Source organism: Heterodontus francisci, chromosome 1 (genome assembly GCF_036365525.1).
Source record: "Heterodontus francisci isolate sHetFra1 chromosome 1, sHetFra1.hap1, whole genome shotgun sequence".
Lineage (NCBI taxonomy): Eukaryota > Metazoa > Chordata > Chondrichthyes > Heterodontiformes > Heterodontidae > Heterodontus > Heterodontus francisci.
In genome coordinates this window covers 161,450,277-161,462,639 of record NC_090371.1, presented here as the reverse complement: position 1 = coordinate 161,462,639, position 12,363 = coordinate 161,450,277, and the positions used below count along the sequence as shown (strand labels likewise).

The following is a 12,363-nucleotide window of genomic DNA, read 5'->3' as shown; positions in this document are numbered from 1 at the left end:
TGAATGCTTATTATGATAACCATTACTACCATTTTCCAAACTGTGACAAAAAGATGATGGAATATGCATGGTGTTTGGGGGGGGTGGGGGGTGGGGTGGGTGGTGGCGGTGCAGGTGGGTGGTGGCGGGGAAGACTTGGGATTTCAATACAGATTGTTTTAAAAACTGCATGAAGTAAAATGGAAAATGAAATAGGTCTGTACTGCTACAATTATTTCACATTCATCTCAAAACAAAGGAATTATACTTCTTCCATCTCTGGATCTGCAATGTTATCCTACACTAAAAGGTATCCAAATAGACACTAAATACACTGCATTAAAGCATACAGAGGGCTATTTTATAATAAAAGGCAATTAATATGCTTATATGCAGCTTAATCTATTTCAGTAGCAAAAATAATACAAAGCAGTTATGCAAATAATTAAAGTACATTTCAGAATATTTTTGTTCAATTTCTTTCACGCTGAAGATTGTGCTCGTTAAGTGTTACACATTTTAGTGCCATTCAAATTTCTTTAAATATACTTCTGCCCAGGTTTTGCATAACACCACAAGTATAATTTGGTTTACAACCTACTACCTTGTCCGACTTACAAGCTAACCCCAAAGGTGCATCAGTATGAAACAAATTCTTACATTTTCATGGGAATATTCTCAACACTACAGAAATACAAGAAATAGGAATATTGTTAATATGCATGGAATATATTAAGGCAGTGTTTATATTTTGCTGAGGACAATATCAATGTGCAAATATTATGTGGCAATAAACCAGTGGCATTAAGTCTACTCAGTTTAACATTTAATGTCAAGTTTATTACAGAAAAAAAAGGTAGAATAGAAATAAAAATTGAAAATACAAAGATGTGACAACACTTTTCCAAATGCAATGTGCATCAGACCCCAACTAAAAGTAGCAATGATTGCCTGAAAAAAAGCAGAACTGAAAGAAAGTGGAAAGGGTATCAATGGTTATCACAAAGTAAAATGCCAAGTCCCTGAGACAGAGGAACTGTAGAGAAGAAAAGGAATATATAGGATTTAGAGTGTAATAATTAGTAATTCAATCATTCAAATTAGCTCTATACATTATTTACAAAGACAGCATATGAAACATTAGGAGAAACACAAGACTATAAAGAATCAGCGGGAGAATACAATGTCTAGAAAGACCACATTTTTTATCCAACACAAGGAAAAAAATCTTTAGTCCAAAACAAAAAATACAAATGAAAAGAAAAACTCAATCATTGGCTGTCCCCGGACAATTATGTTTGGCCTATGTTAACCAATTTATGAAACTAGCACAAACAACAACCAATATCAAAGGAGAACAGCTGCTCAAATTTAGTTCCTTCAGTTCAATCTGTTGTGAAATTGTAATTTGGAGAAAGGATTTTGTTTCTTGTACAAGGGAAAGGTGTGCTTTGTGGATTTTCCTCCAGACCTGCCATTCATTCAATTCCAGGCCGAAATCATGAATTATCTGCAAAATCAGTTTTATTTAGAAATGCTACAAATGCAGAAAGGCCAATATTTTCAGAACAATTCCCAATTATAAATTGGAGTTAACAATTCCTTGTGTTTTGAAAACATACAAAAAAACTATAGGAACATTAGGAAATTAGAAACTTTTTAAAAAAATCTACTCACTCATCATATACATCCTCTGTATCCATCCGCCGATAGAATTTGGCTAGTTTCACAGCAATTATAATATTTGGAATTAAAAATACTGTACAGCATCCAAGGCTAAACCAAAAACCATTCTAAAGAAACAATGAGGAAAGAAAATATAGAAAACCAGTCATTCCTCGGTTGTCAAAAGCAAAATCAAATATTACTCGAAGAAAAGCAGCATACATCACACAATTAATGGAAATATTTTACCAGGGAATCCACTATAAAACCGCACAGTATCATCTCAGCTGTATCCACCGCATTAGCAATCGGTTTACAGACTGCAACCTCATTGTTCATCTGCAAAATTAAAGAGAACATATTTTATGCCTTGAACATATGAACATACGAATTAGGAACAGAAGTAGACCACTCGGCTCCTCGAGCCTGCTCCGCCATTCAATAAGATCATGGCTGATCTGACTGTAACCTCAACTCCACATTCCTGCCTACCCCCAAAAACCTTTCACCCCCTTGCTTATCAAGAATCTATCTACCTATGGGAGACCAGAGACAGAGCGAGAGAAAGAGGAGCACCGTGGGAGCGGAGGATGAAAAAGCGCAGCAAAAGCCCAGAGTTGGAGACTGGAGAGGGAGTGAGGGAGTGAGGGAGAGAGGAGCGTGGTGGAAGCAGAGGTTTAAAAAGCATGCCAAAAGCCCAGAGTCGGAGACAGAGACAGAGCGAGAGGGGAGCACGGCAGGAGCGGAGCAGGGAAAAATCGAAAAGTGACAGAGTGATGTCACAGTCAACAGAGAGAGCAGGGAAACAGAGAGCCGCTAGGGTGAGTACACAGGTAAGCTTTTAATTTAACTGAAATCAAACATAGCATCAAACACCACAGGCAAGCAGGTAGGTGACTGATTTGGGAAGAAGCTACCTGTTTGTTGAGTATCTGGTAAGTGATTAAGGTCCATTCTAATCCTAATATCTAAAAGAGTAAAGGAACTAGTGGTAAGCTTAACAAAATATATAAAAAAAGTAAAATAATTGAATAATTAAGTAGTTAATTAAAACACATTAAGGATGGCAGGACAGGTGATGTGTCATGGCTGCAGCATGCGGGAGCTCCTGGATGCCAGTGTGATCCAGGGCAAATACATTTGCACTAAGAGCTTCGGCTCAGAGTCATTGAACTGGAGGCCGAGCTGCAGACACTGCAACACATCAGGGAGGGGGAAAGTTACCTGGACATTTTATACCAGGAGGCGGTCACACCCCTTAGTACAGGGTCTTCAGATTTGGTCAGTGGTCAGGGACAGGAGAGTGTGGCTGCAGCTGAGGCAGGTAAGGGGACCCAGAGGGCAGGAGTCTCAGCCTTTGCAATCGTCCAACAGGTTTGTGGTTCTTTCAGCTTGGGGGAGCAGGGTGGATGAGCAACCTGACCATGGCACCATGGTACAGGAAGCCATTCAAGTGGAGGGAGAAAAAAGGAATGTAGTGGTAGTAAGGGACAGTATAGTTAGAGGGATTGACACTGTTCTCTGCAGCAAAGAGCGAGAGTCCAGACGGCTGTGTTGCCTGCCTGGTACCAGGGTTCGTGACATCTGCACAGGGCTGGAGAGGAACGTACAGTGGGAGGGGGAGGATCTAGTCATTGTGGTCCAGGTAGGTACCGACGACATAGGCAGGACAAGGAAAGAAGTTCTGCATCAAAAACAAGAAATGCTGGAGTCACTCAGCAGGTCTGGCAGCATCTGTGGAAAGAGAAGCAGAGTTAACGTTTCGGGTCAGTGAAGTTCTGCATAGTCAGTATAGGGAACTAGGCACCAAATTAAGAAGCAGAACCTCAAAGGCAATAATCTCTGGATTATTACCAGAGCCATGTGCAAACTGGCATAGGGCAAATAAGATTAGGGAAATTAATGTGCGGCTCAAAGACTAGTGTGGTAGAAGTGGGTTCCGGTTCATGGGGCACTGGCACCAGTACTGGGGAAAGTGGGGGCTGTATCGTTGGAACAGTCTGCACCTGAACTGTGCTGGGCTCAGTGTTCTAGTGAGCCGCGTAACTAGGGAAGTAGAGAAGGTTTTAAACTGAATAGTGGGGGCAAGGGATCACATTTGGGAAGACATGGTAAATCAAGGAGTAGAGACAAGGTAAGAGAAAAAGATATTAATATGGGAAATGATAAACAGACTGTGACAGGAAGGGATAGAGCGTACATATCTAAGAGTAAATCAACAGATAAGGCCAGAGGTTACAAAAATAATTAAAAAGGACAAAACTAAAGGTTCTGTATCTGAATGCATGTAGCATTCAAAACAAAACAGATGAACTGAGAGCGCAAATAGAAATAGATAAGTATGATCTGAAAGCCATTACAGAGACATGGCTGCAGGACGACATAGATTGGGACCGGAATATTGAAGGGTACATGGCATTTAGGAAGGACAGGAAGCTAGGAAAAGGTGGAGGGGTAGCTCTGTTAATTAATGATGGTATTAGCGCAATAGAGAGAGATGACCTAAGTTCAGGAGACCAGGATGTAGAAGCAGTTTGGGTAGAGATGAGAAATCAAAGGCAAGAAGTCACTTCTGGGAGTGGTGTACAGGCAACCATGCTGTAGGACAGGGTATAAAGGAAGAAATAATGGCAGCTTGTCAGAAAGGTACAGCGATAATTATGGGGGATTTTTAATCTACATATAGACTGGAAAAATCAGATGGGCAGAAGTAGCCTAGATGAGGAGTACATAGAATGTTTTCGGGATAATTGGTAGGAACAATATGCTCTGGAGCCAAAGAACAGGCTATACTGGACCTGGTATTGTGCAATGAGATAAGATTAATTAATGATCTCCTAGTTAAGGTGCCCCTGGGTAGCAATTATCATAACATGACTGAATTTTACATTCAGTTTGAGGGAGAGAAGAGTGGGTCCAAGACTAGCATTTTAAACTTAAATAAGGGCATTTATGAGGACATGAAAGCAGAGCTAACTAAAGTGAACTGGCAAATTAGGTTAAGGGATAGGTCAATAGAGATGCATGGGCAGATATTTAAGGGGATATTTCAGAATACACAAAATAGATACATTTCAACAAGAAAGAAAAATTCCAAGGGTAGGATCCGCCATCCGTGGTTAACTAAAACAGTTAAAGATAGTATCAAACTTAAAGAAAAATCTTATAATTGTGCAAAGATGGGAGGCAGGTCAGAAGATTAGACAGAATATAAAAAACAGCAAAGAATGACTAAAAGATTGATAAGGAAGGTAAAATTAGAGTACGACAGAAAGCTGGCTAGAAATATAAAGAAAGAACGAAAGAGTTCGATAGATATTTAAAAAGAAAAGTTAACAAAGTAAGCATTGGTCCTATATAAAAAGTGAGCCTGGGGAATTAATAATGGATAATAAGGAGATGGCAGATGAATTGAACAGATATTTTGCATCGGTCTTCACTATTGAGCATACAAGTAACATTCCCCCAGTATTAGCTGTAAGTCAGGAAATGGAAGGGAGGGAGGAACTCAAGAATATTACAATCACCAGGGAGGTGGTACTGAACAAATTGTTGAAGCTACAGGCTGACAAGTCCCCCAGGTCCTGATGGGACTTCATCCTAAGTTGTTAAAAGAAGTGGCTTGTGAGATAGTCGATGCATTTGTTTTAATTTTCCAAAATTCCCTAGATTCGGGGAAGGTTCTGATAGATTGGAAAATAGCAAATGCACCCTTTATTCAAAAAGGGAGGGAGACAGAAAGCAGGAAACTACAGGCCAGTTAGCTTAGCATCTGTCTTAGGGAAAAACCATTATTAAAGACATTATAGCAGGGCATTTAGAGAAATTCAAGGTAATCAGGCAGAGTCAACATGGTTTTGTGAAAGGGAAATGTATTGAAATTCTTTGAGGGAGTTACATGTGCTGTGGATAAAGGGGAACCAGTGGATTTAATGTACTTAGATTTCCAGAAGGCATTTGATAAAGAGCCACATCAAAGGTTATTGCAGAAAATAAAAGCTCATGGTGTAGGGGCTAACATATTGGCATGGATAGAAGATTGGCCAGCTAACAGGAAACAGAGAGTAGGCATAAATGGTTCATTTTCTGGTTGGCAAGATGGAACAAGTGGTCTGCACACGGATCTGTGCTGGGGCCTCAACTTTTTACATTTTATATAAATGATTTAGATGAAGGGACCAAAGGTATGGTTGCTAAATTTGCTGATGACACAAAGATAGGTAGGAAAGTAACTTGTGAAAAGGACATAAGGGGGCTACAAAAGGATATAGATAGGTTGTGAGTAGGCAAAGACCTGGCAAACGGAGTATAATGTGGGAAAGTGGGAAATTGTCACTTTGGCAGGAAGAATAAAAAAGCATGTTATCTAAATGGTGAGAGATTGTAGAGCTCTGAGATGCAGAAGGATATGGGTGTCCTTGTGCATGAATCGCAAAAGGTTATTATGCAGATAATTAGGAAAGCTAATAGAATGTTATCGTTTATTGCGAGGGGAATTGAATACAAAAGTAGAGCGGTTATGCTTCAGCGATACTGGTCTCCTTATTTAAGGAAGGATGCAAATGCGTTGGAGGCAATACAGAGAAGGTTTACTACATGAATACCTGGAATGGGCAGGCTGTCTTACGAGGAAAGATTGGACAGGCTAGGCTTGTATCCGCTGGAGTTTAGAAGGGTAAGAGGTGACTTGATTGAAACATACAAGATCCTGAGGGGTCTTGACAGGGTGGATGTGAAAAGGATGTTTCCCCTTGTGGGAGAATCTAGAACTCGGTGTCACTGTGTAAAAATAAGGGGTCGACCATTTAAAACAGAGATGAGGAGAAATTGTTTCTCAGACGGTCGTGAGTCTTTGAAATTCTCTTCCTCAAAAGGCAGTGGAAGCAGAGTCTTTGAATATTTTTAAGGCAGAGGTAGATAAATTCTTGATAAGCAAGGGGGTGGAAGATTATCAGGGGTAGGTAGAAATGTGGAGTAATCAGTTCAGCCATGAACTTATTGAAAGGTAGAGCAGGCTGGAAGGGCCGAGTGGACTACCCCTGCTCCTAATTCGTATGTTTGTATGTTTATATGTACTCTGCCTTAAAAATATTCAAAGACTCTGGTTCCACTGTCTTTTGGAGGAAGAGAGTTGCAGAAACTCTCAACCCTCAGAGAAAAGATTTCTCATCTGTGTCTTCTGGAAATCTAAGTACAGTACATCCTCCAGTTCCCCTTTCTCCATGGCACATGTTACTTCTTCGAAGAACTCCAATAAATTAGTTAAACATGACTTCCCTTTCATAAAACCATGTTGGCTCTGCCTGATTACCTTGAAGTTTTCTAAATGCCCTGCTATAACTTCTTTAATGAAGGTAAAGAATCCTACTTATCCTAATTTTGAAAAATGATCACTATTTAATGTTAATTAATTTGACCTTTTTTGTGTAAATAAGCTGACTCATTACGGGGTGTTGCAAAGTAACCTATATACCTGCTCCGTGATTGGAAAAGGACGGGAGGGGAAGGAAGAGAAAGACATACACCATTTTGGACACATTCTTTCTTCATTGCTGAGTCAAAATCCTGGAACACCCTACCTAACAGCACCATTGGAGCACCTTCACTAAGATTAAACATTTAACCCTACTAAAGAACTTCTGTAGTATAGTGTACTTGAAATATAGGGCACTATATAAAAGATGGCAAGGTAGAGGGATTGTGGGAAATTATGTAAAGCTGGAACAAGCTCATTGCAGCTGAAGCTAAAGGTCCTTGAAAACTGAGACTGTGTACTGTCTATCAGGAATGCAGAGGCCTCTCTCAAGTAGATAAGAGACCACAGTATCTAGAAACATTGAGATAAGGAGAAAATAAGACCATGGTGAATACTAAGGGCATTACATAATTATTTAAGGTTGGTAGCAGCCACATGACCAAATACATGATTGGTCAAGAAAAGCATGTACAGAGCATGACAGCCACGGGATGAATATGATTGGGGATGGGGATGGGTTAATCGGATAGGAGCCAGGATAAAAGAGACCCTCCCAGTCAGGTCTGTACATTGGAGAGATTCAGAAACAAGAATACAGAGAAAAGAGAAGTTCGAAGACCAAAAGCTGCAAGAGAAGATGTGCGTTCCCCATCCAGGACTAATACAGGAAGGAGATAGCTTGCGTTAAACTGTAAATCGCTGCCCAAGAATATTGCCATAGTTTGCATGAAACTTAATAAACTTTATCACAACCTCAGTAGAGACAGCTAACTTTAAAACAAAAGATATGAACTTTCCAATGGCTGATAAAAGAATCACACGACAAGATTTCATGTTTTAAGACTTTTACCATAACAAAGGAACTAAAAATCAATATTAACTGAACAGTAAAATAAAAGCAAAATACTGCTGATTCTGGAAATCAAATAATAACAGTGTTGGAAATACTCTGCAGGTCAGGCAGCATCTGTGGAGAGAGAAGCAGAGTTAACGTTTTAGACCTGTGACCTTTCATCAGAACTAGCAAAGGTTAGAAAATTAGGCTTTAAACAAGTGAAGGGGGGGAGGCGGTTTCGTGGGGAAGAGAACAAAAGGGAAGGTGTGTGATAGAGCAGATTAAAAAACAAAGCTGTGATGGGACAAAGACAAAGAGCATGTTAATGCTTGTGGTGAAAGACAAAGCATTAATCCAGAGAGTGTTCGTGGCAGAGTAATGAGCAACTCTGTCCAGATGAAAAAACAGGCACATGGTTAAAAAAAAATAGAAAAAAGGACAGTCATGCTCTGAAATTGTTGAACTCGAAGTTGAGTCAGTGAGGCTAGAGGGAAGATTGGACAGGCTAGGCTTGTATCCACTGGAATTTAGAAGAGTAAGAGAAGACTTGATTGAAACATATAAGATCCTGAGGGGTCTTGACAGGGTGGATGTGGAAAGGATGTTTTCTCTTGTGGGCGAATCTAGAACTGGAGGTCACAGTTTAAAAATAAAGGGGTCATCCCTTTAAGACAGAGATGAGGAGAAATTTTTTCAGAGGTTCATGAGTCTTTGGAATTCTCTTCCTCAAAAGGCAGTGGAAGCAGACGCTCTGAATATTTTTAAGGCAGAGATGGATAGATTCCTGATAAGCAAGGGGGTTGAAGGTTATCGGCGGTAGGTGGAAATGTGGAGTCATCAGTTCAGCCATGAACTTATTGAATGGTGGAGCAGGCTCGAAGGGCTGAGTGGCCTACTCCTGCTCCTAATTTGTATGTTCGTATGCTATAGGGTGCAGAATCGACAGATCAGGTGCTGCTCCTCAAGCATGATTTGATGTTCACTGGAACACTGCAGCAGGCCAAGGACAGAAGTGTGGGCATGGGAGCGGGGTAGTAGTTGAAATGGCAAGCAGAGGGAACGATCCCTTCGGAATGCTGACAGGGGAAGGGAAGATGTGTTTGGTAGTGGCATCACGCTGGAGGTGGCAGAAATGGTGGAGGATGTGGAGGCTGGTGGGGTGGAAAGTGAGGACAAGTGGAACCCTGTCGCAGTTTGGGGAGGAAGGGCAAGGGATGAGGGCAGAAGTTCCCTCTGCAACAACCTGGTCCACTCCTCCATCTCCCCCGACACCTCGTCCCCTTTCCATGCAATCGCAGGAGGTGTAATCCCTGCCCTTTTACTCCTCTCTCTCCTCACCATCCAAGGCCTCAAACACTCCTTCCAGGTGAAACAGCAATTTACTTGTACCTCCTTCAATTTAGTATACTGTACTCGCTGCTCACAATGTCGTCGCCTCTACATTGGGGATACCAAACGTGGATTGGGTGACTGCTTTGCAGAACACCTCCGCTCAGTCTGAAAGCATGATGCCGTACTTTTTCATTTCATCTTCATTTCAGAGCATGATGGACCCCGTTTTTATCTTTAGCTATTTTTTTCTTTTTACTTTGTTTATTTTATTGCATCATTCATTTTTTTTTAATCATGTGCCTACTCGCTGCTTTTTTTGTCATATTTGTGCTTTGGGCCAGGTTGTTCTACTTTTCTGTCAATTAACACTCTCTCTGCACTAATGCTTTGTCTTTCAGCACACCGTTAACATACCGTTTGCCTTTGCTCCATGACCTTCTGGTCAATTATTCTCTTGTGATCTAGTCCTATCAACACCTTCTCTTTAGTTATCTCTGACACCACCCCTGCTTTATTTGCTTAAAACGTATTACATTTCTAGCCTCTGCCAGTTCTGATGAAGGGTCACTGACCTGAAATGGTAACTCTGCTTATCTCTCCACAGATGCTGCCAGACTTGAGTACTTCTAGTATTTCTTGTTTTTATTTCAGATTTCCAGCATCTGCAGAACTTTCCTTTTATTATCCTGAGTTTCTGGTTTCTTGCCATGCGGGCCGCCATTTTCTTGACTCACCACATAATTCTGACCATAGTAAAATCACCTGAGCCTGCCTTTGTTTCGAGGTGTTAAAAATTGCAATGCAAATCCAATGAGCAGAGGAGAAGCCAGGCCTGCTACGTTCAGGATCCCTCAGCTGAAAAGCCGGGCCTGCTACGTTCAGGATCCCTCAGCTGAAAAGCCGGGCCTGCTACGTTCAGGATCCCTCAGTAGAAGCCAGGCTTGCTACGGTCAGGATTCCTCAGTAGAAAACAGGGCCTGCTACATTCAGGATCCCTCAGCAGAAGCTGAGCCTGTGTCTTTCAGGAACCCTCAGTAGAGGCCAGGCCTGCTACATTCAGGATCCCTCAGGAGAAAAGCCAGGCCTGCTACGTTCAGGATCCCTCAGCAGAAAATACAGGCCTGCTACGCTCAGGTTCCCTCAGTAAAAGAATGGGCCTGCTATGTTCAGGATCCATCAGCAGAAGTTGGGCCTATGCTCAGGATCCCTCAGCAGAAAAGCCAGGTATGCTATGTTCAGGATCCCTCAGTAGAAAAGCCGGGCCTGCTACATTCAGGATCCCTCAGTCACGGCGCTGCAACCACCAACAAAAGGCAAGCTTTTTATTAATTTTTTTTTAAAATGCTCCTGAGGTGACAGTAGGAGCAGCACTGCTTCCCTGATTTTACAGTACTGCTGAACAACACATCACAGTGCTGTTCATCAACACCACCACACCACCACCACCCCCACCCCCACCCCCCCTCGCCCCAACCTCCACACCCCTTTGCAATTCCACTCCCCACCCTTCGGACCACTGCCGGCAAGCCGTGCAGACCAACATTCACCTGTATTGTAGGTGAGCTTCCCATCAAGGCACAACAGGTACTAGTAGTTTGCCCAGATGATTTTAGTGAGGTCCAAGGCCCAATTTATGGCTAACCGCCTGTCTCCTGGTTCGGATGCACACTCTGTACATTACTCTCATTTCAAGTTCAAAGACAGGCCTAAATGAATTTCTGCCTTGGGAATTTAAAATGTTATGCTTGCGGCTGCATAGTATAGATCAGTGAGGATTGTGGGGATGGGAATGCGGAGCTTAGTATAAAACATGTTGCAGCCAGCTGAAGGAAGGGTCAGCAAAGAACCAAGTTACTTACTCACTTGGATAGTAATTACATGAGGAAAGCATAAGGAGAATATGATGGATATTTTCTAAAAACTTGCAACTATTTGTGGGTACTAGGATCTTAAAAAATGTATTCCTAGAATAGTTAATCGAAACATATGGAAGCATAAGTTATAAGTGGAAATAACAATGGAATAGATAAAAACAATAAAAGAGAGAATATCAAATGACAAAAAGAAATGAGAAAAGGCAAAAAAAATTATAGGGAGGCGAGAGAAAAAGGTCCTTATGATAAATTTGCAGAGATAATGATTTTGATTCACACAAAAACATTTCAGTATTTTCAAACATTAGGTTAGCTCATCTAACACAGTGCTATTGAGTTAAAATCACACCAAATCGACCATTAAGAGACAAAAAGCTGTCAAAGTAAATCTGGAAAGACGTGTTCAAAAGACAAACCTTACTTAAGTGCAACACAGGCATGACAATACTCACAGCATCCTTGCTCCACTCTACATATTCATAGATGTAGCCTGTTAGAGTCTTTCTATAATGAAGGATTTCCTAAGACAGAAATACATTTTAGAAAATGTCACTGGCAACTTGAAAGACAGACTTGCATTTATATAGTGCCCTTCACAACCTCAGGTCATCCCAAAGCTTTTTACAGCCAATGAAGTACTTTTGAATTGTATACTCTATTGTAATGTATGAAATTAGGCACATAAACAGATAATGCAGGGAGCTTGTTTGCATTGCATGGAGAACATTTTATATACACTGGAGATAGCATATTCTGTTATAAGGCCAAGAACACATTACCTTATTTGCAATGTCAGTGCCATTGTTGTCGATTAGGTACTGAGCTGCTTCAACAGTATTAATTACTTCTCCCACTTTTATCTGTGGAAAAGTAACAGCAGTTACGAAGAATAACATAGAAATTACAGCACAGAAACAGGCCATTCCACCCAACTGGTTTATGCCAGCGTTTATGCTGCACACAAGCCTCCTCCGACCCTTCTCCATCTTACCTTATCAGCATAATACTCTACGCCTTTCTCCCTCGTGTTTATGTAGCTTTCCCTTAAATGCATTATACTATTCACCTGACCTACTCCTATGGTAGCCAGTTCCACAATCTAACCAGTTTTGGTTAAAGAAGTTTCTCCTGACTTCCCAAATGTATTTATTAGTGAGTATCTTACATTTATGATCCCTTAGTTTTGTGTAAAGAGCATGACA

At 41.1% G+C, this 12,363-nt stretch overlaps 1 protein-coding gene across 1 annotated transcript in view; it reads right to left on the bottom strand.

The window, feature by feature from the left end:
* Positions 1–1,652: 1,652 nt before the first annotated feature.
* Positions 1,653–12,363, bottom strand: part of LOC137369163 (prominin-1-A-like) — a 67,420-nt gene continuing 56,709 nt past the window's right edge. Inside the window, exons 16-19 of the mRNA XM_068029965.1 lie at positions 11,941–12,021; positions 11,614–11,682; positions 1,894–1,983; positions 1,653–1,772 (exon numbers count right to left, since the gene is read on the bottom strand). Coding sequence (XP_067886066.1) covers positions 1,653–1,772; positions 1,894–1,983; positions 11,614–11,682; positions 11,941–12,021 — 360 coding nt within the window. The remainder of the gene's footprint in view (positions 1,773–1,893; positions 1,984–11,613; positions 11,683–11,940; positions 12,022–12,363) is intronic.